This window comes from Ilyonectria robusta (genome assembly GCF_021365365.1).
Source record: "Ilyonectria robusta strain PMI_751 chromosome Unknown BGZ61scaffold_1, whole genome shotgun sequence".
Taxonomy (NCBI): Eukaryota; Fungi; Ascomycota; class Sordariomycetes; order Hypocreales; family Nectriaceae; genus Ilyonectria; species Ilyonectria robusta.
The window spans coordinates 60,897-87,502 of NW_025764435.1; the positions used below are offsets into that span (position 1 = coordinate 60,897).

Genomic DNA, 26,606 nt, shown 5'->3' on the forward strand with positions numbered 1-26,606 from the left:
CGCACGGCGTCCTCAAGAGAAGCGTCCAGTTTTCTGATACAACTCTGGGTCTGACGGAACGTGCGTGAACAGCAAAGACAAAGAACCGATACGCTCAAGTCTGCAGTACCACGTAGTACGTACCTCGTCACTGACGGCCTGGCCTGACATCAACCTTTTCCCTGCAGGTTCAAGCCATCTCAGGCCCACTCAACTCCACGGGGCTTGTGCGTTGTGCGGCAGAAGTCCCCACGGTAGGCCCGGAAAACGGACCCAGTTTGTCCTCCACCATCTCCGAGACTGCAGGTCATCTTTTTCGCAATCTGGAGCAGACGCTCCCGGCAGTCCCGTTGTCCAAACTCCGTTGGGTTAATCCCCCTTCCTCGAAGCCCTCTTTCTCCTCAAGACCCGAAAGCATTCTTTGGTTTTTTTGTTGTTCCCCGGGGAGTTATTCGGATCTTGCGCGCCTCCCTTCCGGCACACGCCCCGTCCCGACTGGTTCCCGCTGCCAGATTCGTCGTCTCCCCCGCGGCCACACGACTCCGCTCCGCTCCTTTCCCTTTCCCTGGCGGCGGCGTGCGCATTGCCAGCAGACGAGTTGGCTTTAGGCGCTGGCGTCGACCATCCATCCTCCCTCTAACCAACATATCTGCTGCTTCGCTTCCTAGGCGCCAGGAAGGCGAGGTGTTTGCCGAGCTTTGATTTCGAAAAACGAACGACGCGGGAAGGTGTCTGCCAGGAGGGTAGAGTGTACCTGCCAGTCTTGGTTGGCTGGACTGGCTGCTGCGCTGGTGCCTCCGTCTCTGGCCGCGCACGGCCAGATCGCGACGACGACTTCTCTTCCCCCTCACCCTCGATTTTCGTCTCAACACCCGCTCCGAGCCCGACTTCGGTAACGAACCGGTTCCATGGACGTGGAAATGTCGTCAGGCGACGGGTTGTCACAGGTACAACCCAATCCGCAACCCCAGGATCAAGCCCAGACGTCCACAACTGGCACTCCCACGCCGCCAGCGCCCAACACGGCGGCGTCAACCTCGGCAGGACAGCTGAGCTTCAGGAGGTATGTCGTCACACCCTCACGACCCCAGCGGCTGCGATGCGCTCCGAGAGGGAAAAGACAGAAGAAAACACATATCGTCATTGCGCAATCTCACTAACGCCTCCTGTTATTTACAAAGACAACGAGCATCACGCGCGTGCGAGGTATGCACCTTTCTTTTGAGCCTCTTACGTCGAATACCGTGCCATGGGACCCCCCGTTCCCCTCAACATGAGCCGAGGCACCGGCGGGCACCATCCCCAATCTACCTTCAGATCCACCAAACATGTCCACATCAACTATTGAATTGAGTGCTGACCACATGCCATCAGACCTGCCATGCCCGAAAGGTATTTCAATCCATTTACCCATCGTAACCGTCATCATTATCGCCATTGTCGTTCACAAATACCGACTGCTTCTCTGCCACCGCCTCTTAATGTTACTAACAAATACAGGTTCGTTGCGACGCGGCCAGCCTCGGTGTACCATGCACCAATTGTGTCGCCTTCCAGATCGAATGCCGCATCCCATCCCCGAAACGAAAGAAGCCCCAAGGTGCTGGCAACCAGACCGGCAAGGATTCTGACAGGTACAGCTCACTGCGCCGCTTTCATCCCATCTTGTCCTCGCCCTCGTGCTAACCACAATCCCGTCCACTTACAGCGATCGAGGTGACACCACTGAGGATCAGTCACCCCGTCCGACAGCTCCTCCACCCGCAGCATTCCCTCCGCGACCCCCATCCGTATTCCACTCTAACCATGGGACTCCCTCTACCGCGCAAACGGAGGCCCAGGTGAGGAAAGATGAGGTTGACAGTGCGACCTACCTTGACCTAGTGATGAAGCCAAAGTTCACCCGCGCCCCCATCACCGAAGCTGGCCGAGTCGCATACCTCGGCGAGTCGTCCAATCTTACCCTACTCGTCCATGACCGCCAAGGCTCAGCCGATGTCGTCCACTATCCGCTACCCGAGAACGTCCGTGGCTCACGAGCCCGACTCACCGAACTGGACAATGTCGAAATAGACATCCTCCATCAGAGGGGGGCCTTTCTCCTTCCACCGCGGTCCCTCTGCGACGAGCTCATCGAATCCTATTTCAGCTGGGTACACCCCATTATGCCCGTCATCAACCGCACCCGCTTCATGAGGCAGTATCGAGACCCCAAAAACCCGCCGTCGTTGTTGCTCCTCCAGTCCGTCTTGCTTGCAGGAACCCGTGCTTGCAACAACCCTCAACTTATGGATGCCAACGGTTCGACTACGCCTGCCGCACTTACCTTTTATAAACGGGCCAAGGCTCTTTACGATGCCAACTACGAGGACGACCGCGTTACCATCGTTCAGTCCCTGTTGTTGATGGGCTGGTACTGGGAGGGGCCGGAGGATGTCACCAAGAACGTCTTTTACTGGAGTCGTGTCGCCACTATTGTTGCCCAAGGCTCGGGTATGCATCGTTCCGTCGAGCAGTCGCAGTTGAGTAGGTCCGACAAAAGACTATGGAAACGCATTTGGTGGACGCTCTTCACCCGGGACAGGTCCGTCGCGGTCGCGCTTGGAAGGCCCATCCATATCAACCTAGACGATTCGGACGTGGAGATGTTGACAGAAGACGACTTCATCGAGGACGAAGCAGACCGTGCCAGCGAATATCCGCCCGACCCAGTCCACGTCCAGTTCTTCATGCAGTACGTCAAGCTTTGCGAAATCATGGGCCTCGTCTTGTCACAACAATACTCTGTGGCCTCGAAGGGGCGACAAAGAAACGCCATAGACCTTACCCACAGTGACATGGCTTTGGCCGATTGGCTCCAGAATTGTCCCAAGCTGGTGTATTGGGAGATGCCCCGGCACCACTTCTGGTCTGCGCTCCTCCACTCCCACTATTACACGACCTTGTGTCTTCTCCACCGAGCACACATGCCTCCAGGCGGGACATCGCGCTTCCCAGATCACTCACCTTATCCATCCCGCAACATTGCATTCCAGGCAGCCGCAATGATAACGTCCATTGTCGAGAACCTTGCCGCGCACGACCAACTACGCTACTGTCCGGCATTTGTCGTGTATAGCTTGTTCTCTGCTCTGATTATGCACGTCTACCAAATGAGATCGCCAGTGCCATCGATCCAACAAGTTACCCAAGACAGGCTCCGGAGTTGTATGCAAGCTATGCGGGAAATTTCAAAAGTTTGGCTAGTAGGCAAGATGGTGTATGCCCTCTTCGAATCCATCATCGGGAACAAGGTGCTCGAGGAACGGCTGCAAAAGGCTGAAGGCAAACGACATCGAAAGATGCGCCAGAGCCTTTCGCAGTTGGAACAACACAGTCGGCAATCGGAGGCCGGAAAGCGAAAATACGACGAGATGGCCATCGACTTCAGCACCACCACCCCACAACCGCAGGAATCCTACGAACGATCACGACCGCAAACTCCAAGCGCCGCTAAAAACGATCCATCGAGCACCATGCACCCACCGCCGGTGACATCGCCCAATGCACGACAGGGTGCGGCAGATACGTTTATGGGAGGAACAAATTCGCGGCCCCAGACCCGACCGGCAACACCTTTCAACCCGTCCTTCTCCGTGCCTCCCACCCCTCCAGACTTATACCTCGTGACAAGAAACTCTCCCAATCTGTCACAGTCTCTATGGGAGAACTTCCAGCCCGATCAGTTATTCCCGGACAGTGCGGCCATGCCAACTTTTCCAAACCTGTCTCCGGTCCAAACACATACTGGACTAGACCACAATAATATGGGAGCGGTACCGCCAGGGAACATGCAAAGCGGAATGCATGGGCAACCAACAGGTCAATTCCAGCAGAGAGGGCAAGGCAATGGGATGATGCCACAGGGCGTCCCGAATGCATTTCAGGGACAAGCCAATATCTGGCAACCGAACCTGGACAGCACGTTACCAGAAGGCGAGAGTCCCGACAGCTGGAGCACGGGTTCAGGGCAAGGCCAGACGGTTCCGACAACGCTCAATGTGGAGGATTGGTAAGTTTAAATCGAAGCAGTGGCTGGCGGAGCCTAGCTAACGGATCTTGCAGGTTTCAATTCTTTGGCATCAATGGCGATACCAACAACATCAATCTTGATATGCCTTTGGGTTAAGGAGGAAGCAAGCCTATCAACGAGAAGGGTTCAGTGGCCAAGGAACGGGTTGAGTCTCGGAACGCTGACTCAAAGGAGAAGAGAAATGGCAATGCCTGGCCAGGCTGGTTGTTCAAGAGTGTCTAAATCCGCGTTAGGGCCCCTGCAAGAGTCAGGCGAAAGGCTCATTTGGTCGCAACATGCATCGTTAGACCATCATACTCCGACACAGCATGTTACAGCTTTGGGTAGCCGGCCAGGAAATCTGGGGCGATATGGACTTTCGGGTTCTTGGCCGGCTCGGGAGTCTATGCCAGAAAGGCAGGCGATAATTGGACCAAGAGGGAAATACTAAAGATATTCATGGTGGATATTTACTGAGGAGTGAATTTAGAGTGATGTTGAGGGTGGTTTCGACGAAGGCTACTTGTCAGTTAGAAGGTGATTGATATCCATGGATGAATCTAGGGGGGAGGAAATGGGAGGACAAAGATATGACGTACTGACCCAGATTGTCAGTGCAACTAGATACAGGTGAGAGATAGGAACAACCAAGTGTCGTGCATTGATTACGCAGATAAATGAGGTGGCGCCTCATAGTGGGGGGCCCTTCTGTGCATAATGATTACTGGTATACTGTACTTGGTGCGTCGTGCGAATGATTGTCGCGGCTCAAACCCTGATCACTTTACCTAATTACTGACAATCTTTGTAAAGCAAGGTGGGTGCATGTTGAAAGGCCTTCCTACTACGTAGTACGCGCGCACACAGTGGTAAAAAGTTAGCCACAGTGATAGACCGGTGGAGGTAGCAAGACGATAACATGATGTAAAGAAGAATTTGGTAAGAAGGGTGACAAATTAACCTTAGACGCCGAGAATTTAAAGAATCAAAATGTTAAAAAAAGAAAAATATGCACGCAACTTGTGATATTTATGCGAGCCAGTTCCAGAAGTGCGTCGTCGTCATGCTCGGGCCGTCGGGGGCCTGGGAGGAAGCCGAGAGTATTCCATTTCATGGGGTGGAAGAAAGGAGCCTGGTGGGGTTGTTACATTTGGGGAGTGACTTGACCCATTACTTAGGGGACCACGGTAGCAGACATTGGGAGGTTCAGTGGGCTTCAGTGGGCATCAGCGGGCTTCAGTGGGCGGCAGTGGCGGGTTGGGTGGAGCCGACGTTCAAATGCCTGACGCTGAAGCCTCCCACGCCCCTGGTGGATAGGTACGTAGGTCAGCATGGAAGTCACAGGACTCCAACAAGACCCCCCTAAACCATGTCCACTGGCCAACTGGAAGCTGACGACAGAGGGGATGGGTAGCCAGACTCATCAGGGTGGTGGACCTTTAACTAGTTCAGCCTCCACGCGGCCTGCTGAGAGTTCCTCGACCCTCCATCACCCACCAAACAAGCTACTAACTAGAGCCTACGTGCGTGCTGTCTGCTCCCTGGTGCTTGGGTGGCTGCCCCTGTGCTGCTGCTGTCCCTTCCGCTGTCCCTACCGCTTTCCGCTTCCAGGTTTCCACTGCAGTGCTATTGTGCTATTACTGGACTCGGTCTATTCTGAACGCATCCGTCCTATCCCATCCCATTACCCTGTATCCCTCCATCCTGGATCCCCCCCAGCCATCCATACCTTGAGCTGACTGAGCTTGTGGGCTGCATGATTATCTGGCCCGCCGCCCGTCCTTGAATGCGCTGCACGCCCTGGCCTTTCACGGTGCCCGCTCCAAACCGCAACGACAGCGAGGAAACCTACCACGACGCCGCCAACGACGACCTTCGCCTCCTTCGACAATTCTGCCATCAATAAATGCACTAAGTCGCATTGCTGTGTCTATCTATATTGGCTTGGCTTGTCTTACTCATCATTCTCGCTCTTCCACCCCCCTGGTCGGCCCCCCCATCTTTTGACGTCGTCGCTGTGTCCTCTTTCTTCACCCCTTGGTTACTTCGCAGCACCGTCTAGCGTTGGATGACGACGGCGACGATACCGACAACAGCGCTGGTCGAAGCCACGCACTGATGCAAAGCCGCCGCCCGACTCGCGACCTTTGAGCGCTGTCGCCGAGTTGGCGGTCATCATGACCGACCCGAGACGCTCCGCCAGGCCCTCGCCGCACCGGTCCTCGTCGGCCCTGGCTCCTGCGTCCCGGTCATCAGATGCCAACCCCGTCCGCCCTCGCAATCGCCGTCTCCTCAGCACCGTCGACGATGATGACAGCACCCGTAACGACGAGCCAGGTCCCCGCGGCCGCATCAACGACTTCAACTCCTCCTCCTCAACCCCGACCGCCAGTTACGGCCTGCTCTCGGCCTTCAGCCCCGCCAACAGCCGCTCCACGAGCCCGCTTCCGTCCGCACGCTCCGGCGACGGCCCCAATCGCGGTGCGAACACAGCCAACTTGACAAACTTCTTCAATGACTCGTTATCCCAAAGCTGGGCTTCCGTTCAGGGCTTCGCTTCGTCCCTCATCGGTGACGATGCCCAGTCGCGCAGCGGGAGGTCTCAACCGAGCACCCGTGCTAGCTCTCGGCCGGGCACCTGGGGGAAGAGCCTCTCCGACAATGCTTCAAGGAAGGGCCTCGGTGCCTGGGGCCCGTCCCCCCCTCACAAGATACCCTCCATGGGTGATGTGGCAGCAGGCTCACAGGAAGAGAGGGAGTCTGCCCTCAAAGCTGCCAAGCGAGCGAAGGTTCTGGAGAGCCATGATGGTGTCAATGGGGGGTTGGACGTCACAGGCAAGCACAAACGCCGGAATTCTGATGAGATGGCTCCCGAACAGCCCCAGCTCGAAGAGTACCTTGTCTACATCCACAAGGTTCAACCCAACGACACCTATGCAGGGCTCATCTTGCGGTATCAATGCAGGGAAGACGCTTTCAGGAAGGCCAACGGGCTCTGGTCTCGAGACAGCGTCCAGATTCGAAAGTGGCTTACCGTCCCGGTTGATGCTTGCGAGGTCAGAGGTCGACCCTGCGAACCACCCTCATGGCACAACGGCCATGGTGTCGATCTCCTCGCGCAAACCCCTAGAGCCGACGAAACATCGAACTCCCAAGCACCCCACGACGACTTCTTCAGCCGACCCGTGAATGGGACCCCCACCGAGTCGAAACCTGCCGATGGAGAGGAAAAGCCATGGACGCATGTCCGCTGGGTTCAAATTGATTCGTTCCAACAACCTGTGGAGATCTGTCGGGTGGCCCGGAATGCCATGGGCTATTTCCCTCCTCGACGGAAGAAGAGCATACGCACCATTTCGACCTTCTCCACACCCCGGCAGAGCTTCGACCTCTCCAGCAACCCTCCTGCGTCGGTGGAAGGGACGCCTGCTCGCCGGCCGAGCTCCCTAAACCATCGACCCCAGTTCGCCAACTTACTCTCCAGCCCCGGCAAAGCGATCAGTGAGGGCGGCGAGTCGCTGCCCGCTTTCATGCGCCGGCCAGGTGGTGTGGGATCCATGGGTGCCAACGCACGCGCACCCGGCCCGGATAGGGACTACCTCACGACATGGACTAAGAAACATATCCCGGGACTGAACATTGAAGGTCTTCCCTCCATGTCAGTCATGGGTTCGGAAACAGCACAGTTTGGCTTCAAGCCTGAGACGGCAGAGCTGGTGGAGGGCCATATCGGCGAAGGGCACGATACCAATTCCACGACTCAGCAGGGAAATGGGCTAGACAAAGCTGCGGCTGCCGTTGAGACGTGGCTGAGAGGTGCTCTCACGAGAAACCCGAGTTTAAACCTGGCGGGCATACGAGGCCAGTTGGGGGGCGAGGGCGACCTAATAGAGTTGACAGACACGGGCAGCGATGATGGGAAGCCAGCCGGAGGAGCACCCTCCAGCATGATGGAGGCGCTATCACTCGGTAGCAGCGGTCGAAGTGACGGGACTGGGACTGTCCGGGGCAGAACAGCTGGATCTGGGGCCAAGAGAGGCAAGGATGATTGATGGATGGACGAAGTTGTGACGACAAGGCAGAGGGCAAAAGGCCGTCTGTTGGATTACCTTGGGAGCAATCCCCGGCCAATATCACGGCATACTTGGGTTCCGCAGTTGGATTGAGAATGATGGCGTTGATTGCTGGCGAGTAGCTGCGGCTGGCCTTGCACAGGAGTCTGTATGGTCAACCAGCACGGCCTGGAGCGAAAACATCCCCGATTCATCAGAATACTGGGACTTGAAGAGATGGAACCAAAGACAACTAACCAGTAGGACCTACATAGGTAGGCAGGGCTGTGCTGGAGACCTTTTTCTTTCTTTATTTGGGCGACAGGAAAGGTGGCTCCCGATATCCAATGCATAAATAAATAAGTATACCTGCCAGCCTACATTTAGAGAAAGCAGTAGCAGTATAGAATTCATTCAATAGACGTCAAATCAGCCGTGGTTTACAGTAACAGATGGATCCAAGATGATGGTTGGCCACCTGCGATAAGATAGTATCTCCAAGGAAGGTACCTATTAGACGACTGCCGAAGGTAACTTCTCGGCGCGCAACGCGACGTGCATGATGGTCCCCACGTCATTTGCACATGGTACATTCTGCTGCGTGGCCCACTCCGGGATTGGCGTCCCGCCCATACAGACACAGACATGATGCATGCTGCCAACCTCCCACTCGAATAATTCATGCTCCAATAGCACGCTCAGCAGCACGCTCAGCAGCACGCTCAGCAGCACCCAGCAGCACAAATGCCCATCTGCATTGAGTGTCGGCATCCCGTCAAGACGCTATGGACGCAGTACTCGGGCGCCGGTGACAAGGCCAGCGGCCACAACATCCGCCTGACCGTCTGTCGCAAGTGCGGCCGCTTCTGCGACAAGTACGTCGAGCATGACTTTGTCGTGCTGTTTATCGACCTGGTCCTCATTAAACCCCAGGTCAGCCACTTGCTCCTATCTTCTCTTCTGGTTGCAATCTTGGCTTGAGCTTGGGACTCGGTATTGACGTTGCTGGGACAGGTCTACCGCCATCTCCTACACAACACATTGATGCGCGATGGAGATCGTTTAGATGTACGTTTTCTTGCCATCGTCTTCCCCGCGTATTGGTGTCAACGAAGCGGTACTAACATGTGTGCCAACAAGCCCTCTGTCATCCGGCTCGGGATCCTGCTTCTACTATTCGACGTATACCTGACATGGGCGCGCCTCGAGAAGCAGACGGCGCCGGATGCTATACCCGGTGAGAGCAACCTGGGCAAGCTGGCGCAGCAACCCATTGTGCTCCAGTACATGTTCTTCCGTGAGTGTCACTTCTTCTCTCCCTTTGCAATCATCCCCTCGTGTCGTCGCTTCAGCTAACCGTGCCATACCCTGTGTCCTAGTCATATTCTGCGCCCTCTCAACCGCCGCCTTCCACGTCATCATCCGCTTCCTCACCTCGTCGCCCTTCTCTCCGCTACACCTTGTCGGCATCCTCCCGCGATACCCCCGACCAAACTCCGTATCTACCGCACTCCTCGTCTCCTCCTCCACCAAGCTGTTCCCCATCCTCATGGTCGTTTGGAAGTACGACGTCCCCGCCGCCGCTCGCTCCCTCGGTTGGGCCGTTGTGGCCAATAACGTCGAGGCGTTGCGCATACTTCTCGACTGCCGATACTACGTAGCCTGCCTACTGGCCATTGCGGGTGCCGCCGCACGCTGGGTCGTCGGCCGCGCTGTCCTGGGAGCCGCTGGACTGGCTGACGTTGACTCCATCGGCGAGAGCAGCGTGGCGGCGGATGGCAAGGCCCTGTGGGCGTTGTTGATGTATGCCAAGGAATGGGCCGGTCGTCTTGCTGTAGGATAATATACTGATCGAAGCTCGAGTGTTACGTCAGGGGGGCGAGGGGTAATCATGATTTGTAGAGCGTATTTCAGCAGTATAGCATAGGCGTCCAACTCCGGTTGTGAACAACACGATATCCGTGTGAAGAAAAAACAACAATGATATAGATTACAGCCATCCGTCTTTGCATCCCGTATCCACGAGCTTTCCCGTGCCCAAAGCATCCGTTCATATGTGTTCCTCCATCGTCTCCGTCACGTCCGTCTATTCGAGGAACGATTCTCGCAGGTCGCTTCGTCTCGGGTTGATCAGGGGGTTGAGCTGGGCGAGGAAGGTGAGAGCCCACATGAGGTAGCAGCTCACGATGGACAGGATGAGTGATGACCGCCACAGACTGCTCGAGGTGAAACGTTCGTGTTAGCTAGAAGCATTGATTGGCGAGCTTGCAAGGCCCGGGGAGAGGGAACAGGGAGGATAGAACTGACACCTGGTTTTCTCCCTTAGGGGCGAAGAACCATGACGCCGCGCACAGGGCGGCGATGACGACGAGGCCAATGAAGACGGCGTATCTGTATGCGTTGAAATCGATGTGTTAGCCATTTCCCACGCGTCCTTGGTGCGTGTCTGCGGCGCTTCGAGCTGGAGAGTGCCCGGCCGCGCGGAGCTGACATACCCTTGAGCCATGATGTGCGATTCCGTTTAGCAGAGATGCGTTAAAGGGCCTGTTCCCGGCCGGCAGGAGACGTTGAGTTCGGTCGTCGGGGCGCGTGGGCGATGCGATTCGATGCGATGCAATGGGAGCGGGTGGAATTATTGGAAGCTGTTCGGGAAGTACGTAGGTCCAGGGTCGGTTTGGACCTGCAAGTTGCATCACCTAGCAGCCAGCAACAGCTTGTGATGTGGCTTAGTCATCTGATGCTTGGCCAGGCAGGCGTCATTCATGAGCAATTTGCTACAGGGTAGCTGCCAAGCACCTCTATTGTTGGCTTACACTCATGGCTGACAGACATAGATATCCTTACTTTATGAGGTTCAATAACCATATTTCGCTTGCATCTTGGTTTTCTGTACTTCATATAGCATCAGGCTTCATTTTCAAACTTGAGACCCGCCTCCTTCCTCGCAGCCCCGTAAATCCCGGCAATGTCTCCCGATGGACCAGCGTGCTCCTTCAGCTGCGCCAGATGTGCATCTGCCGTCTCTACGTTCCGCAACCTTGCCCCAGCAGCTTCGGCCAGGCTCAGCGCATGCCGAGCATCCTTGCGGGCCAGATCCACTGCAAATAGCGGTTCTTCCCGTTTATAGTAGTCACCAGTGCGCATCCGCGTGCTGTACGCCGCGTATGGCCCCGGGAAGATGGCATCAACGAATTTCTGGATGGCGTCGGTCCCCAGACCAGACTTCTCAGCAACCACGTGCGCCTCTGCCAATTGCTCCACCATGTTGAGGATAAAAGTGTTGCCCAGTACTTTGAGAGTTAGCGCCTTGCCGTACGGCTCGTCGCTCAGGTCGATCTCGCCACGCGATGTGACACCCGTGAACCACGGCTTAGCGCGGGCGACGCTGGCTCGCGGCCCCGCGAGCACACCGACGAGTTGTCCAGCATCAGCCATAGCGGGGGCACCGAAGACGGGCGCAGCGACGAACTCAGCGCCCCGAGCCACCACTTCCTTGGCGATAGCCTCGGTTGTGTCTGGGTGGATGGTAGAGCTCTCAATGAAGAGCTTGCCGGTGATGTCGACTTCGAGGATCGTCTTGTAGAGCTCCTGGACTGCCTCGTCGTTGGCAATGCATGAGAAGATGACATCGGCGCGCGAAACGCCGTCAGCCACGGACTCGACTACCTCGGCCTTCCCCCCAGGCAGAGTGCTGGTAAACTCCACAGTCCGCTTGGTTGAACGGTTGTAGACTAGGAGGGGAGAGTCGAGATTACCCTTTTGGACAATGTTTCTGCTCATTCCCTGGTCACTGTTAGGTGCTGCAAATGGTTCATGGCGAATGTTGTATTACTCACCCTGCCCATATTACCCAGGCCGATCCACAGAAGCGTGGGAGCCATCGCTGCAAAAGATGAATAAACTGCGTGAAGTATCAAGGAGAGGGTAAGGCTGACTCTGAGTATGTTGTCCTATCACTGTCTTTGTTTCTGCAGCATGAGAAACGCAAAGACGGGACCTCTTTATATCACTCCGAGTTGACGTTGGGGATAGTTGTCGGACAAGGAGAATATCGGGATCTCGGCACGGTTGATGTCAATGCCGCGTCGTTGGATGCTGCTTAGAAATGCAGCCATCGCAAAACTTCTGGCGCAACCATGGAGCATCTCGATGGGCCAAGCTCCCCACCCCGGGATGGCGAAGCCGGACTAAACTATCGAGGGACGACACGCGATACCTCCATCTAAGACAAACTTTGAGGAATATGCTTTGCCATTATGCGCAAAGTATGAGCCCCAGTTATTCGATGAAACGCCCAATTCAATCAAATATTTACCACATGTCGTGTCATTGCCCAGCACAGAGATGGATCACCCATGAGGGTTGCGACGGCCTGGTGGGACAATTTGCCTCCATATCTACCCTGGACCCAACCCCGCGATGCCCCGTGCCATCGCCGATACGGCCGAGTCGTCGCATGCGCGAGGTACCATTTTGTGCTGTTACGGAGCTCACTACCCAAAAAGCAGTCATGACCCCCATGTAGTGACCACAATGGCGTTCTTCTAGCACCATTCTAGAGTCTAGTACAGCAGTAATTTAATCTAATTGACCCGTATTGACCCGCTCGCCCGCGAAAGACGCAGTGGTCCTTCTGCTTTCTGCTCTCTGCAGGGGCGAAACCGGCGTCCAAGCTCGGGCTTATCAGCTTATCGGAGCCCAAACCCACGCCTCGGCCCCTCCATCACAGCTTTCGTCGCCCTCCGCTAGGTACCCGAGCTCCTAGATGTGTCACTGGCTACCTCTATTGACTCACGACCCTGGCGGTCACGATTGTGTCCCCCACATGCAAACTACGACCCTCCACAGCCTCAAACTCGTTCCCTCCGCCAGTGATGTTTTTTAGCTAACGACAGTTTATCCCTCGGCCGCAGCACACTCAACTTCTCCTCCACTGTCTTCCGGGGCCGCTCATCGAACTTTCGTCAGTTGCGAGTGAGCCCGGAATGCGTCATCGCCCTCCGCCATGACTTGCACCCGTGTCTGGAAGAAGGCCTCAAGCTGCGGCCAATGTCTTCATCTTACCGAACCTCACCTTACCCGCGGACGGGCCCGCCTGCAAAGCTATTCCCGATGCCTGATTTCTGGAATTGCTCGCGGATATGCTTCCCAAGCGGGCAGCTCAAGCTCCAACTCACCATCTCGCCTCGGCTCCGGTGCCGCTCGCTACATGTCGGGAGCATCTGCTGCCCGCGCCAGAAAACGAGCTCTCGACCGCGTATGTTCTCCGATCCTATTGCTTAAGGAACACCCTATCTAACACTGCCGCAGGACTTCATCGTCTCCGTCCTGGAAGTCTCGGCAACCAAGCGAGACGCGAAGGGGTATTTACAAAAGTATGCGTCCGAGAACCCCAAGTCCCTGGCCGAGGCCCCTAAGTTCGTCCAGGGAGGCGAAGACCAGCAAACAACGTCGGATGTCCCTCAGCCACTGCATGTGGCTATCATGAAACTCCGAGCCCCGCAAGAGATCGACTCGGAGACCTTGCGCGGTGTCGGCAAGACACTGTCCCAGTTGCGCAAGCTTGGCCTGTCGAGCGTGGTTGTGGTCGACTGTGGCCTTGAGGAGAGTCGGTTGACTGCTCAAGACCAAGTCTTTCGGCTCTGTGACGCCATCGACGCTTATGGGGGACCGGGTACTAGGCTGGTCAAGGACATGTTTTCTCAACGGGCGCGGGTCTCAGACAGTTCGCCATCATTTCTCTCGGACGACATACAGCTTGAAGGCGGAGCCGTTCTCGAGAAGATTCTCCATGATGGGAAAATCCCAGTTATTCCATCTCTCGTTGCTCGCGATCTAATTTACTCGGCCCAGCCCGTGGACTCGAATAAGATCGTCCTGGCCCTCACAAGGTACTTTGCTGGATTGCAGTTCAGTGACCAGACAGAAACAGACGGACGAGATATCGAACGAGCCGGGCCCAACACGGTTGCTACGGTAGAGAGAATTATCCTGCTCGATCCATTGGGGGCTATCCCGGCTACTGGGCGTCGCGCCTGGCATCGATTCATAAACATCGAACAGGAGTATAGCTCCATTATGAAGGAGCTCATGGGCCCGGATGGATCTCCTCTCGCAGAGGCAAATCCTGCCAAGGTCTCTGTGACAGCTCATGCTGCTAATTTGAACTTGGCCAAGGATGCATTGGCTATGTTACCATCTACATCTTCGGCCCTTATTACAACTCCGTTTGCTGCAGCGAACACGCATACCCATAATTACGGGTCCTCAACATCCATCTCGTCTTTTGGTTTTGGGAACATGGTCACTACGAGGCGCAAGAAGAATCCTCTCATTCACAACCTACTGACGGACAAGCCGGTCTTCTCATCATCTTTGCCAGTTCCGCGTGCACACATGGGCGGCAAACCCCCTGATTCTGAGCTGATGAGCGTATCGACACTTCTTAAGAGAGGAATGCCTCTGACGATTTTCCCAGACCCGACCATCAGCCCATGGCGTCCACCTGTACCCGGAGGACCCAGGCTGCGGTTGACAGATAACTGTGTCGACTTGCCGCGACTGGTTCATCTGATTGAGGATTCGTTTGGCCGAAAGCTCGACGTAGAAGACTATTTGAACCGTGTTAATGACAACCTAGCGGGAATTATCATAGCTGGAGAGTACGAGGGCGGTGCCATTCTGACGTGGGAACGCCCTTCAGGTATGGATGAGCGGACAGCATATGAACAGGGTCGACTTGTGCCGTACTTGGATAAGTTTGCAGTCCTAAAGAAGAGCCAGGGCAGTGGGGGTGTGGCCGACGTCGTCTTCAACGCCATGGTCCGAGGCTGTTTCCCCGATGGAGTGTGCTGGAGGAGCCGGAAAGACAACCCGGTCAACAAGTGGTATTTCGAGCGATCCATCGGAACGGAGAAGCTGACGGGGTGCAACTGGACCATGTTCTGGACGACCGCAGGATTGCATTCTCATCACCCAAACCTTGTGGACTATGAATCTGTCTGTCGAGAAGTGGAACCATCATGGGCGGATAACAAGCACATATTGGATTGATATGAACTGAAAAGGGGAACGGGCAGGAAGAAAAAAAAGCAAAGGCGGCCGGGGAAAAGGGAAAAGAATGAATGAATGCTTCAGAAGGGGTTTATTACGATGTTAAGGATTGATTTACAGCGGGAGTTTTGGCTTGGTGCTCAAAAGTCAATGCAATAGACAAACAATGTTCCAGTGAAGAATGGAGACGCATGCCGCGTACTAAGATCTACACAATTTTCGTGGTTGGCTAGCATCCGCGTGCCCACCTGGTAATCACAGGTAGGGATTCATATTTCGCACTGATTGTTAGACGGTTTTCACATCGTGCTCCTCCTTACAATGCCGTACTTTTCGCAGGGACTCGTCATCACAGTGGCGCTGTTGGTTGAACTCTCGACACCGCATCACGTGAATCATAATGGAAGTTACGTCTTTCGGTACGTACAGCGAGACGGAAAAGACAACGAAGCTTGGGCCACCTGATCTTCATACTAGAGGTCTCCTGGACGCAAGGCCGCCAGCCCATGTCCCCCCTGGAACACCCGCCTGCAGCAGCCTAGCCAAGGAGCCCCCCTCCCCCCCAGTGCAGGAGCCCCAGGGCATTTCGCTTGTGACAACGTTCCCATATCAACGCTGACACGCCAAGGCCAAAACCAATCCTCCAGCTTGCATCATCCTCACCATCGCTCGCCCTTCTCCAACGCCTCAGTCCCAGCGCAAGCGCCATCTTCATCGCCATCTCGCTCACCTTCCAACCCATTCGTCCGTCAACGTAAATCCGTCGCCATGGATTTCGCAAGCTTCGGCAAGGGTATCTCGTAGGTGGCCCCCCTCCTAGAGCTCGCTCGGCGCCCAGATAGCTCGTGTTCCGAAGGTATTGCAATTCAACCTCATCGACGACTGACGCCGGCAACAGCAACTTTGGATCCCAGATCACCCCCTTTGCGTCGCGCACCTTCCAGTACACGAAGGAGCAGCTTGGCCAGGCCGAGGACAAGGTCCGTTGTATCGCGCACCCTCACTAGCGCGACTCCCGACTAACCTGCTCACCCTGCAGACCCAGCTCCCCCCCGACTACATTGACCTCGAGAAGCGCGTCGATGCCCTCAAGCAGGCCCACCAGAAGATGCTTGCCGTGACGTAAGTTAAGCATATACGGTCCCCCCTTTGCCTATCCGATAAGCTTACCGACCGTCCGCAGCTCGCAATACTCGAACGAGGCCTACGACTACCCCCCCAACATCAAGGAGACTTTCCAGGACCTTGGCCGCACCGTGAGCGAGAAAGTCCACCTCCTGTCCTCCGCTACATCCCCCGCTGAGGCTCAGGCTGCCCTGGTTGCTCCTCCTAGTGCCAAGCCTCAGCCCAAGACCTTCAGCCACGCCGTTGCTCGCGCCAGCTTGTCTAGCAGCCACCTGTTGCATCAGCGCCATACCGGTGCCGGCGAGGACCCCCTGGCTACCGCCCTTGAGAAGTATGCGTTGGCCTCGGAGCGTGTTGGTGAGGCTCGCCTTGCCCAGGACTCCCAAATCCAGAGCCGATTCCTCGCTGGCTGGAACACAACTCTCAACACCAACCTGACCTTTGCCACCCGCGCCCGCAAGAACGTCGAGAACTCCCGCCTTTCCCTCGATGCTGTCAAGGCTCACGCCAAGGGAACTACCTTCAAGCTTGGCACCGGCTCGAACACCGGTGATCATCCTGATGAGCACGAGCTCAGCCCCGAGGCCCAGGAGGAGATTGAGAAGGCCGAGGATGAGTTTGTGACACAGACTGAGGAGGCTGTTGGCGTCATGAAGAACGTGAGTTGAAGCAACGCCTCCCTCGTGAATCCAAATTGGACATTCCTCTGACTGATATTAGGTTCTTGATACCCCTGAGCCCCTCCGCAACCTGGCCGAGCTCATCGCCGCCCAAATCGAGTACCACAAGAAGGCCTACGAGGTGCTGAGCGAGCTCGCACCCGTCGTTGAGGGTCTGCAGACTGAGCAAGAAGTGGGTCGCGCCTCTGCCTTTTGAGTTCATTAACAAGGGGCTGACAATTTGCGCCTCCAGGCCACCTACCGAAAGAGTCGTGAGGAGGCTTCGTAAACACGGAACGACTAATCTTGTTCTTGTGTGAATGGCTCGTCTTTTGTCTGTCATTGTTTGAAATGTTGATGCTTCCGATCCGGCGAACCCGATGATCTGGCTGATTCAACTATTTTCTTGTCCCAGTGTTGCGTGTTGAGGGTGTCGAGATTCCAATTTATGTCTGCGGCAGGTCTCAAGGGTATTGTCTTGACTATTGATATATCGGCAATTCAAGATGCCAGGGGCTTTCCCTGTCCTTTGTGTGGTGCTCAGTCCACTGGAGTCATGATAATGTCTTGGAGGACATGACGCGCTGCGACTGCGTGTATGCACCTGGTGCATGTGTATGTTCATTTTGCCCATGCGGCGGGTTTGGATCCGTTAGAATAGATCACGCCTCGTGGTATCTCTGTGTATCTCTTTCCATCATCCAGGTTTTAGGGATGCGATTTTTTCCTTCCATGTTGGAATCCATCACTCCCCGCCATGCATGTATGATTCTTTCGCTGGAATGAGACTCAGCGCATGAGGCATAGGCAGGGTGTCTGTTGGATGGTTGTCCGGGATTTGTTCGTGAACCACGTGACATAACACGTGATGGGTAGACCGGCAATCCTGGGGCTGGAGTCCAATGAGGTCAATTCAATTTCCTCTGACCATCAACTTCCGATCCACGACGAAATATTGCCAATTGACCTCGCCAGCATGCGGCCGACAGCTCGTGTGTTTGCGCGCTACCTGGAGGCCGGCACGCCAACCGGCCTCACGGGTCTCTGGACTCACGGCACGCCCCGATCGACCCTTCTCTACTTGTACGGCACCACCCTGAGCAAACTCCAGACGATGCCCGAGACATCCATGTACCGCCAATCCGTCGAAGCCGTGACCAAGCACCGCATGTCCCTCGTCGAGCAGATGGTGCCCCCCGGATACGACCAGTGGGCCATCAAGGCCAAGGAGCTCGTGAGCCAGAACGCCGCGCAGTTCCGTGTCGCCAGTGGGCGGTTGGACGGCAGCGAGGCCCGGACGGTCAAGCTCGGCGACAAGATCTTCATTGTCGGCCGGAAGCACGAGGCCGGCGATATCCGAGTTGAGGAGTGGGACGGCGAGGCCAACGAGGGTGCCGAGCTGGAGGGCGCTCGAACTGCGGAAGAGCGAAAGGACCAGGCGCTCTGGGCGGAGCGCAAGTCTCTCGAGAACCATGAGCAGGTTGAGTGGGACGAGGAGCCTCAGTTGACGGCGGACCAGTGCGTTATACCCCCTTCGGAGAGACACGGTTGGTGCTGTGATTTCAAGTACTAATTCCCGCGGGGTAGGATCTCGGAGCTGGAGCACAAGATTGGCGCCGGCTTGATCGAAGAGGTCATCCAGGTTGCCGAGGGTGAGCTTAACCTCATTGACACTATGGAGAAGGCCAAGGTGTAAGTTACCCAACATTTGGACTTTGGGGGAAGATTATCGAGGCTGACGAGGGAATATTTAGCTGGGAGGACCTCGAAGATAAGCCCGTCGACGGCCAGTGGACCTACTTCGACCGAACCAACTAAGCGGCTGGGAGGATGAAACCTTTGTGTAAAAGTAGAAGGGTGCTGTGTATATACGCTACGCTGCTGATGGATTGATGGGTTGCTTGGGCCAATAGTGCAAAGTGACTTTCGAGTCTCAATTGGGTTCTTTGGGTTGAGCAAGTGATGTTTGGCCTCCTATACACGGATATGAGGATGTCTACAAGTCCACCTTTGAGCGCACACATCCCGTGAATGCATCCACTTCCTGAAGCGATAATGTCTTGATGTTGATTGATGTTGATTATTTAAAACTTGATTCTCTGCTATTGGTCGCTCTCATGCACCTCCTGTCTGGAGACCTGCCTCTTGGGAAAACAACTCAGTGCCTGCCGTCGGTGAACCCAGCTCACTCATTCATTTTTGGTGGGGCACTCAGCTGCACTTCTTCTCGTAGAACAACCACTTTTTAACATCTACTTCGTTCTTCATCACCAACGCAACACAACCATGTCTCTCCTAGAACCGCCGTTGTTCTCGCAGCAGAGCAGACACGGAAAGCGCAAGCGGCTTTCCACAGCCAGCGAAGAGCCCAGTAGCAGCATTTCCCGGCCTGCCCACCTCCCCCATGACTCCATCAACCCACTGAGCCACCCCCCCGGAATGGTCCACCAGTTCGCCACCGCTGGTCTCACAGAGATGGATGAAGACCCATCGCAGCTCGTCCCGGATTTTCCACACCGGAGTCTGAGGCCCGGCGCCCCAGGCCGCAACGTCGAGCCGGACAGCGAGGCCGATGAGCCCGAGGCCGATGAAAACGGCAAGGCGTCGGGAGGGAAGAAGAAGAAGACAACGACCCGGGAGCGCGGGAGAGGTGGCCATTACGAGGTTCTGCTTCAGTCAGTTCATCAGTTTCTTGACCAAGGCGACATCGACAAGGCCGCGCGAGGCTACGGCCTGCTCCTGCAGCTGCGACCTGGCGGCATGCCCGTGGATGTCCGGCGGCACAGTTTATGGGCCATCGGGGCGGAAATCCTCATGCGGCAGGGCGAGCAGCCTATTGTTGACGGAGAAGCCACCGACGACGATGACCATCTGAGCGCCACGCTTGGGGGACTCAGGAGATGGGGACGAGCGGCCAACATGAACAAGGTCAAGGCATACTTCGATACCTTGACCCAGCAGCATCCCTACGACTATAAGCATCCGCGCGCCGTCTGCGCAGTGGACTTTTGGGTGGCCATGCTTAGCTGTGAAATCTACAACGCGCACACAGAGCACATCCTGGCTCTCGACCGCACCGTGAGCGCCACACTAGATGAGTCTCCTCAGTCCTTTGGAGCAGACGACAGCTTCGGGAGCGAGGAGCCCGAGGAACGCGAGGCACAATTGCAGCGGAGGAAAGAGGAGCTTCGTCTACAGGCTTTGGCCACCATGAGAGCCATCACAAAAAAGATGGACACAGTCATGCAGGACTTGCCCTATTCAAGGAATCATCAACTGCTCCGGCTGCGCGCCATGGCATCGCTCTACGTCGCAGACTTGGTTGTGCCCGTCGGAGATATCTCGTCTCAAAATATCCAAAACGCTCAGCGTGCGAGGGATATGGAGCAACAAGTAGCCAGGGATGCCCTCATGGAGATTGTAAACAACGGAGGCGAACACGACCAGGCTGCCCTGGCCGTCCTTTATCCTGCAGACGAGGGTGAGAGAGATCCCACTATGCCGTTATATTCATCCCTTCCCATCCGCGGGTTATAGATACAGTTCATTCCATCACTATTGCTCTTTCGGGGGCTCTTTCCGGGGTTCCTTCAGGGGCTCAACTGTCTTTGCTGGGGCCTTTTTCGCCCAGCGTTGCAATATGAGCGCCGTGTTGGAGCTTCCTACGATAACACACCATTCACCTCCTGGACTCCACGCGGCCTGCCGTCCGACAAAGTTGGCCGAGGAAGACTCAGTCTTGTGCGCTCTGAGAGGCTCATGGGCATCTTCTAGGCTGTATTTAGACGTCCACGACTCCATGGTCTCCGCATTGAATTCTTTGACATCCTCAGTCATCTTAGGTATCTCATCAGCCAGCCCTAAGGCAGGGGAGCCTTTTTCGACTGCGACGGATCGGGGTTTCCCTGTCGCCTCCCCTTTCTGACGGTGTTGTAGCGGACGAAGCCAAGAAGGACGCGGAGGGATGCCCTTGGTAGGGTCATGGTTTCGAAGTGCCTTCATGAAGTCGCTGTACACCGTCAATCGCTTAAAGTCCCAGAAGAAGATATTGCCACCAGCATTACAAAATGCAAGTACGGGATGCTGACCCGGCACGAAGTGCAGCTTGAAGCGCATAAAGAACTGTGGACCGCAGTTAGGGGTATGGAAGTCTAGCACTCGGGTGTACTGTGCCGGGCATTGCGGGGATATGGTCGGAACAAAGGCAGAGCGGGTCAAGCGGCCGGCCTCGTCATAGTTGGTAGGGACAATATTTTGAGGAGTTGGGGCAATGCTCTGGGCTGGTGGCGGACCATCGGAGGAGAAGCCTTCGATCCTCCACAGTGAGATGACATTGTCGTGACAGGCTCGCGACAGGATCTGATCTCCGTAGAAGGCGACGCTGTGCGTTTGTTAGCGCTAGCGTCCTAAATACAATACCAAGATGAAGGCTAGCACATACCAATCAACAATACCGCTGTGTACGGCTGATGTTGAGAAGTGAGGATAGTGAACACGGATAGGGGTAGTGATAGGCTCAGTGGGAAGATCGGGCAGAGTCCACTGATCAACGTTAGTGTCCATGTATTCCAAGGAACCTGCCAGAGAAATTACCAAGTTGATGATTTGATCGTGGCCGGCCGAGAGGATGTACCGGCCAGTGTCATGGAACGCCTGGAGAGGTGTGTGTGAGCGGTTTGAAGGAGTCGTTCGTGGTTGAGGGCAAGTACAACAGATACTTACCACGCTGAGGAGGTTCCAGGAATGACCCTCGCCGGCTAGAATGCATAAGCAAGGCCGTTCTTTGTGCTTAGGGTCAATGCTCCAGATGCGGACACTTGTGTCGTCCGATGCCGAAGCAATAATGGATGGGTCAGACGGGGAAGTTGCCAAGTCGTTGACATCCTGGATATAATGAGTTGAGGCCCGACATAGATTAGGGCTGTAGACTAAGTGGGCTTACACTTCCATGACCAGTAAAACACTTGATGTAAATGATGTTAAGCCGTTGAATAAGTTGATAAGTAATTGGAGATGGAACATACCTTGAACAGCTTGCCGTCTATAACATCATAAATCTTGACCTTGGCATCGACACCGCCAATACATATCAGAGGCCGTTCAGTTACGGGGTCTCTGGTCCATGTGCAACAACAGGCTGATGCCTCAACCTTTTAACGATGAATGAGCTTGACAATCAAACGACACAATTAAATCAGCGGGCCGTGGTTGCACATACGTCGTCATCTCTGATGACACTAACAATCTCGCAAGGGTTGGCATCTCCGGAGCTTTGGGATAGCCTACATATAACAACCTATGGGAAGTAAAAAGATCAGTCCTCGGAATGGATGGCTGGGTGTAATAACACTAACATGTTTCTTGCTTACGGCAGCGAATATTGGATCACAGTCTAAGGGCTGATAGGGACAGAACTTGACATCGAAGAACTCTGGTAAAAAAGGAGGAAACAGAGTTAGTAGGTACTTTGTGAGGCGAAGTTGGTTAATGCAGTTGGAGTGGTCGAGAGTCCAAGGAGGATAAAATGGGGGGGAGTTACCGGCGACGTTGTCATCATTGTCGAGGAACCCAGTATCGTTCTACACATTGGCCGTTAGTCAAGCAACGAGTGAAGGGCATTCATAGTAATTGGAGGGAGTACCTCGAAGCCGAAGGAGACTCGCAGCCTGGGGAGCTCAGAGGCAATGTCGTCATAGGTCGTCATGTCGGCAGTTAGGTGAGCGGCTGTGACTGGTGGCAAGGCTTTGAGATCGGGAGCTGATTCGAGTGGGTGTCATGGAATGTATTGGAACAGGGTTGAACCGAATTGAGTGTATTGGATTGATTGCTTTTTGCCGGTCACGGCCGCTGAATCCTGAATCCTTGTGTTGGTGGCGGTGTCTGTGAGAATGCTCTTGATCGTCACTCCCGAGAGCGGCTGAGCGCGAAGGACGCAGGCTAAGCCACACGCGTACGGACGCAGCGCTGGACAAAGCCGGCGTCTACTGTAGGCCTGTCTTGTCAAGACCTGGAAGGGGGTGGCGTTGGCGACGCGTTGGCAGTGGATGGCGCAAGTATAAGCAACGGGATGAGGATGTGTAGCTGGTGTGTTTGGATATTCTCGTGAGCCAAAGTGGGTATGTAGGTATGTGGGCAGGTAGGTATGTGGGCCTAGGAGCGGGAAAGGGTTCCAGCGCTCTGTCCCAGTCAGGGGCACTGTAACCCCAGCGGGCAGGCGCTAATTGTCCGGTCTACGAGGTCTAGCGCATAATCCCCAAGTATTGGCCAGGCAGGTAGGTACCTGCCACTTCACACACCCTCCGTCCCCCAAGCCTCGGGTGTCCGACCTAAATTCAACTACGAGTCGAGTGTTACATTCCAGCTCTCTTTCGCTTTGCGTTCCATGGCAGATGCCACAAAATATCAACACCTTGGTCGAGAAGCCAGATGTTGCGACTGGAACTGGAAAGCAAAACTAGCCTTTTTGGACGGTATAGACATAGCGCATTCCGAGAGAAGCCGGGCGCTATGCTATTCATGGGGATTGACCAGGTACATGGAAACCAGGATTGACGACTCGATCTGAGCTCGATCTCCGCAGAAGATTACTGCACGGGCATCGAAGCTGGCTGTGCCCTATCAGGTTGGCCCAGGAGATAAATGTTCTCACTCTTTGTCGATGCCCTGGGGCCAGGAGGGCCACATGGACCAGGCTGAGACAAAGACCGGGCCTGGAGGAGGCCTGCAACTAAGAAGCAAAGCTGCAGGCTGTTTGATGTGTCCACACACGATGCATACTACGTGCCCACCCAGAGGAGCATACTGTGTCAGTAAGATATGGGTGATCCTGGAGTCTTTGGATGCAGCAGGGGTGTTTTGTCATGGCGCTCTGAGCTGTGATGTGACGTGCTCTTGACTGTGCATGATCTGGCCTGGTCTGATCTGTCCTAGCCTCCGAGGTCTCTGGGATGTGGATGCGGAAGGCTCCCGATCTACAATGATGATGGGTGCCTGCTTCATCTCACATTGTTACATCCCAGGTGTGACGGGAAGAGGCAGCTTTCCTTCTCCCATGAGGAGTGAGTGAAGCCGGAAAGGCAAGGCGACAATGACATATCGGTCCCATTCTCTCTGATCACACACAAGTTCCGTTGCTTCCTCGGTCTTATTCGCTTCTTTTCCAGTGGCGCTTTTCGATGGACAGCAACACAGTCGAGACCATGCCGTCGCGCCCCTCCACCATTGTGAATGGTTCACTTGAATTACACTTGATCCTAAGAGCTGAAAGTGCCTGGCCGAGGTACCAATGCGCTTCTACAATCTATTTTCGGCCTTTATTTAGTCTTGCATTGACCACTGACTTTGTGGTTTTCGAGCCTTGTTCCGTCAAGGGCAGATAGATGCTTGCTTGGCCCGAGGGGGTCCACGGACATTGACTGGCCCCCATCGCATCAACATCCTAGCAGTCGATCATTACGGGATTGACCACGTCCCGGACTCTCAGTGGGCCTTTGGAGAGACACTGATCGAAACAGGACGTCAGGTGCTGAAACTAAGTACTTAGTCGTGGAAATATCTTCTCGATCTGGGCCATTGCCACCTCCCTGAAGGAAGATGAAGGTAGGGAGGTGGAGCTGTTGTGGTTGACCGCCCAACGGTATGTCGTCCCGATTGACACGGTCTGGGAGCTTTTAAACACAGCCTGCTTCTATCCGTTCACCATGTGGCTTGCCGGACGGGACCAGCCACCGGTCCACCGAGATGTGCCTGTTGGAGTGATGACCGACATGGGATTTTGAACGAACAGGGTGTCGCCGGTTAGGGTATTCAGGTGATTTCGGTGTGAGGTGCTGGGAGGTCAATGGAGTTGCTTCCAAGTCCACCGAGTCCACCCTCTACCCCGCAAGGCGTCGGGTGCAATGACTTCCGTCTCCACAATCGTGCGCCTACAGACTAGTGGTGACTTATCAAGACCCGGTCTAGGGGATGAAGATGATATACGACAGAATGTACGACTATGCATGTGCGTGGAAAGCATGGGCAGCGTTAGCAGGGCGTGGTCCATGGCCACGGGAAAGTCCTGGCTACCCCATGATCCTATGGACGGAATCACCCGCCCGAGATCCAGAAAAGCCATTCCTGCGCTGACCTGCCCTCATACGGTTTACCATAAGTGTCGCGCCTCATTACGGCCACTCCGGCCAATACGGACGGGAACTGGCGGCTAGAGCTAATTGCTTTCTCCCAAACCATTACTCCGTATTCCCGGGGCGAATTGATAACTATGGCTGTTGATCACCTCACCTATCCTTCTCCGAAGATTCGCACAGTGCCCCTCATCACATCGCTCGGGAACATCATTCCTTACATGACCTCGATTGCCACATCTTCCCTCAACCGCCCTCATCGTGATTGCCTACCCCCACGAATAACCGCTACAAAAGAAAAACCAGCTCTTGGCCATCACTCACCAAAGTCTTGCTGTGCTTTCCTTTCTTTTCTTTCTTTCCCTTTTGGTAAGTGCGCCGTCAGCCTGATTTTTCGCCTGCCCCGGTCAACCTGTCAGTTGGTCGGTTTCGTTATTAGTTTTGCTTTTTTGAGACACGATCCTCTCAGCTCTCTCTTGGCGCTCCCTCCCCCTCCTCGGCTCGAGGATGCTTGCTGCAGGTTGGCATCAATTCGAATGGAGTAAACCCTGAAGGCGCGTCCGAAAAATTTCGGGGACTCTATTTGGATGTATTCTTGTGCTCCTGGGGTTGGGCGTGGTACTGGACAGCCCGTACCTATCGTCCTGCGGGTATCCTGCCTTGGTGCGATGTGCATGGGGATCAACGCCGACTGTGGAACCTCGCTAACCGGCGACCCTGCCGCCGAGTCTTACATGGTACCTCGAGGACAGGTACATTGAGCCTCTTCTCCGCCAAAGCTGTGCCTGTCCCATGTCATTGTTGACTCGGACGAAGTACGCAGCACGAATGAACTACCTTGGAGCTACGGCGTCTGATTGTCTGATTGTCTGGGGCGAGGCGGCGAGGGGAGACAGGGAGGGAGGAGGTGTGCGACCTGCAGTTTGCCCTGTCCTGCACAATCCCGCAACCACAATCTCGCTCGAGTCCCCGTTTCGTCACCGGCTTTTTTCCTCTAACTACCTACTTACCTCTTCTTCCTTTTGTCGTCGATGGAGCTTGTCCATTCATACTTCCCTCAGCTTTTGCCATTCGCTGGGTCTGTCTCAACACCCCCTCATCTCATACTTCACGAGTGCCCTTATCTCTGGCACAGAGTGTCCGGAGCTACGCATTTGCCGAGACACGGTTCAGCCAGGCTCCATCTGTGGTCCAACATACTACGTATACCTGGTCGAACTGACCTGGTTTCCCTTTTAGCTTCATCCCCATCCACCGCACGCCAGCAGCCAACCGCCAGCAACCGCCAACCACCAACCACCAACCTCCCGCACCGCCACTGATCACTAATCTCCCCCAGCCCTTATTGCACCAGGTGCCATTGGTGCCGCTGGTGTCCTTTAGGCGAATTTTGGCACTCTCCCGCGCCTCCCGGGGTCATCGGCTACCGCTACCACGACCGCTACCGCCCCCTGCCACCCGCTGTACCTACGTTCCTAGTGCGCACAGCGCTTAGCCTAGGTACACGGAAGTAAAGACGGCTCACCTGAGCGAGCTGTCACTTCACATCGGCCTGGAGCTC

General features: G+C 55.3%; 8 protein-coding genes across 8 annotated transcripts; 5 read left to right on the forward strand and 3 right to left on the reverse strand.

Annotated features, from left to right (window-relative positions):
- Nucleotides 1-757: 757 nt before the first annotated feature.
- Nucleotides 758-4,352, forward strand: BGZ61DRAFT_294 (fungal-specific transcription factor domain-containing protein). Its single transcript, XM_046238607.1, has 6 exons — nucleotides 758-1,042; nucleotides 1,161-1,185; nucleotides 1,354-1,371; nucleotides 1,480-1,613; nucleotides 1,688-4,030; nucleotides 4,084-4,352. The coding sequence occupies exons 1-6, from the start codon at nucleotides 888-890 to the stop codon at nucleotides 4,145-4,147; spliced, it is 2,739 nt and encodes a 912-aa protein (XP_046111455.1). The 5' UTR covers nucleotides 758-887; the 3' UTR covers nucleotides 4,148-4,352.
- A 1,746-nt stretch (nucleotides 4,353-6,098) lies between these two features.
- BGZ61DRAFT_488383 (Arv1-like family-domain-containing protein) lies at nucleotides 6,099-9,925 on the forward strand (the record flags this gene model as incomplete). Its single annotated transcript, XM_046250101.1, has 6 exons — nucleotides 6,099-6,107; nucleotides 6,139-8,068; nucleotides 8,819-8,925; nucleotides 9,097-9,150; nucleotides 9,223-9,379; nucleotides 9,462-9,925. 6 exons carry the CDS (start codon nucleotides 6,099-6,101, stop codon nucleotides 9,923-9,925), a joined length of 2,721 nt encoding a protein of 906 aa, XP_046111456.1.
- Nucleotides 9,926-10,168: 243 nt separating this feature from the next.
- Nucleotides 10,169-10,588, reverse strand: BGZ61DRAFT_524919 (putative vacuolar ATP synthase subunit E; the record flags this gene model as incomplete). Its single annotated transcript, XM_046252681.1, has 3 exons — nucleotides 10,169-10,298; nucleotides 10,390-10,473; nucleotides 10,578-10,588. 3 exons carry the CDS (start codon nucleotides 10,586-10,588, stop codon nucleotides 10,169-10,171), a joined length of 225 nt encoding a protein of 74 aa, XP_046111457.1.
- A 398-nt stretch (nucleotides 10,589-10,986) lies between these two features.
- BGZ61DRAFT_524920 (NAD binding domain of 6-phosphogluconate dehydrogenase-domain-containing protein) lies at nucleotides 10,987-11,963 on the reverse strand (the record flags this gene model as incomplete). Its single annotated transcript, XM_046252682.1, has 2 exons — nucleotides 10,987-11,865; nucleotides 11,919-11,963. The coding sequence occupies 2 exons, from the start codon at nucleotides 11,961-11,963 to the stop codon at nucleotides 10,987-10,989; spliced, it is 924 nt and encodes a 307-aa protein (XP_046111458.1).
- Nucleotides 11,964-12,678: 715 nt separating this feature from the next.
- BGZ61DRAFT_407146 (uncharacterized protein) lies at nucleotides 12,679-15,465 on the forward strand. Its single transcript, XM_046243172.1, has 2 exons — nucleotides 12,679-13,339; nucleotides 13,393-15,465. Exons 1-2 carry the CDS (start codon nucleotides 13,088-13,090, stop codon nucleotides 15,133-15,135), a joined length of 1,995 nt encoding a protein of 664 aa, XP_046111459.1. The 5' UTR covers nucleotides 12,679-13,087; the 3' UTR covers nucleotides 15,136-15,465.
- Nucleotides 15,466-15,903: 438 nt separating this feature from the next.
- BGZ61DRAFT_488386 (BAR domain-containing family protein) lies at nucleotides 15,904-17,136 on the forward strand (the record flags this gene model as incomplete). Its single annotated transcript, XM_046250102.1, has 5 exons — nucleotides 15,904-15,935; nucleotides 16,034-16,115; nucleotides 16,175-16,257; nucleotides 16,319-16,919; nucleotides 16,981-17,136. 5 exons carry the CDS (start codon nucleotides 15,904-15,906, stop codon nucleotides 17,134-17,136), a joined length of 954 nt encoding a protein of 317 aa, XP_046111460.1.
- A 759-nt stretch (nucleotides 17,137-17,895) lies between these two features.
- Nucleotides 17,896-20,456, forward strand: BGZ61DRAFT_336744 (uncharacterized protein; the record flags this gene model as incomplete). The annotated part of the gene is made up of 4 exons (XM_046238989.1): nucleotides 17,896-18,437; nucleotides 18,507-18,611; nucleotides 18,674-18,698; nucleotides 19,287-20,456. 4 exons carry the CDS (start codon nucleotides 17,896-17,898, stop codon nucleotides 20,454-20,456), a joined length of 1,842 nt encoding a protein of 613 aa, XP_046111461.1.
- Nucleotides 20,457-20,474: 18 nt separating this feature from the next.
- On the reverse strand, nucleotides 20,475-22,623 carry BGZ61DRAFT_338939 (WD40-repeat-containing domain protein; the record flags this gene model as incomplete). The annotated part of the gene is made up of 9 exons (XM_046239177.1): nucleotides 20,475-21,300; nucleotides 21,361-21,461; nucleotides 21,513-21,572; nucleotides 21,642-21,856; nucleotides 21,940-22,069; nucleotides 22,138-22,215; nucleotides 22,274-22,350; nucleotides 22,459-22,498; nucleotides 22,561-22,623. The coding sequence occupies 9 exons, from the start codon at nucleotides 22,621-22,623 to the stop codon at nucleotides 20,475-20,477; spliced, it is 1,590 nt and encodes a 529-aa protein (XP_046111462.1).
- Nucleotides 22,624-26,606: the final 3,983 nt, after the last annotated feature.

What these genes read in the sequence shown, in the direction of transcription:
- BGZ61DRAFT_294 (XM_046238607.1), top strand. Translation starts at nt 888, where the DNA reads ATGGACGTGGAAATGTCGTCAGGCGACGGGTTGTCACAGGTACAACCC. An exon ending in GGACAGCTGAGCTTCAGGAG is followed by an intron (nt 1,043 to 1,160) that starts GTATGTCGTCAC and finishes TTATTTACAAAG; the next exon opens with ACAACGAGCATCACGCGCGT. An exon ending in ACCGGCAAGGATTCTGACAG is followed by an intron (nt 1,614 to 1,687) that starts GTACAGCTCACT and finishes GTCCACTTACAG; the next exon opens with CGATCGAGGTGACACCACTG.
- BGZ61DRAFT_407146 (XM_046243172.1), top strand. Translation starts at nt 13,088, where the DNA reads ATGACTTGCACCCGTGTCTGGAAGAAGGCCTCAAGCTGCGGCCAATGT. An exon ending in GAAAACGAGCTCTCGACCGC is followed by an intron (nt 13,340 to 13,392) that starts GTATGTTCTCCG and finishes ACACTGCCGCAG; the next exon opens with GACTTCATCGTCTCCGTCCT.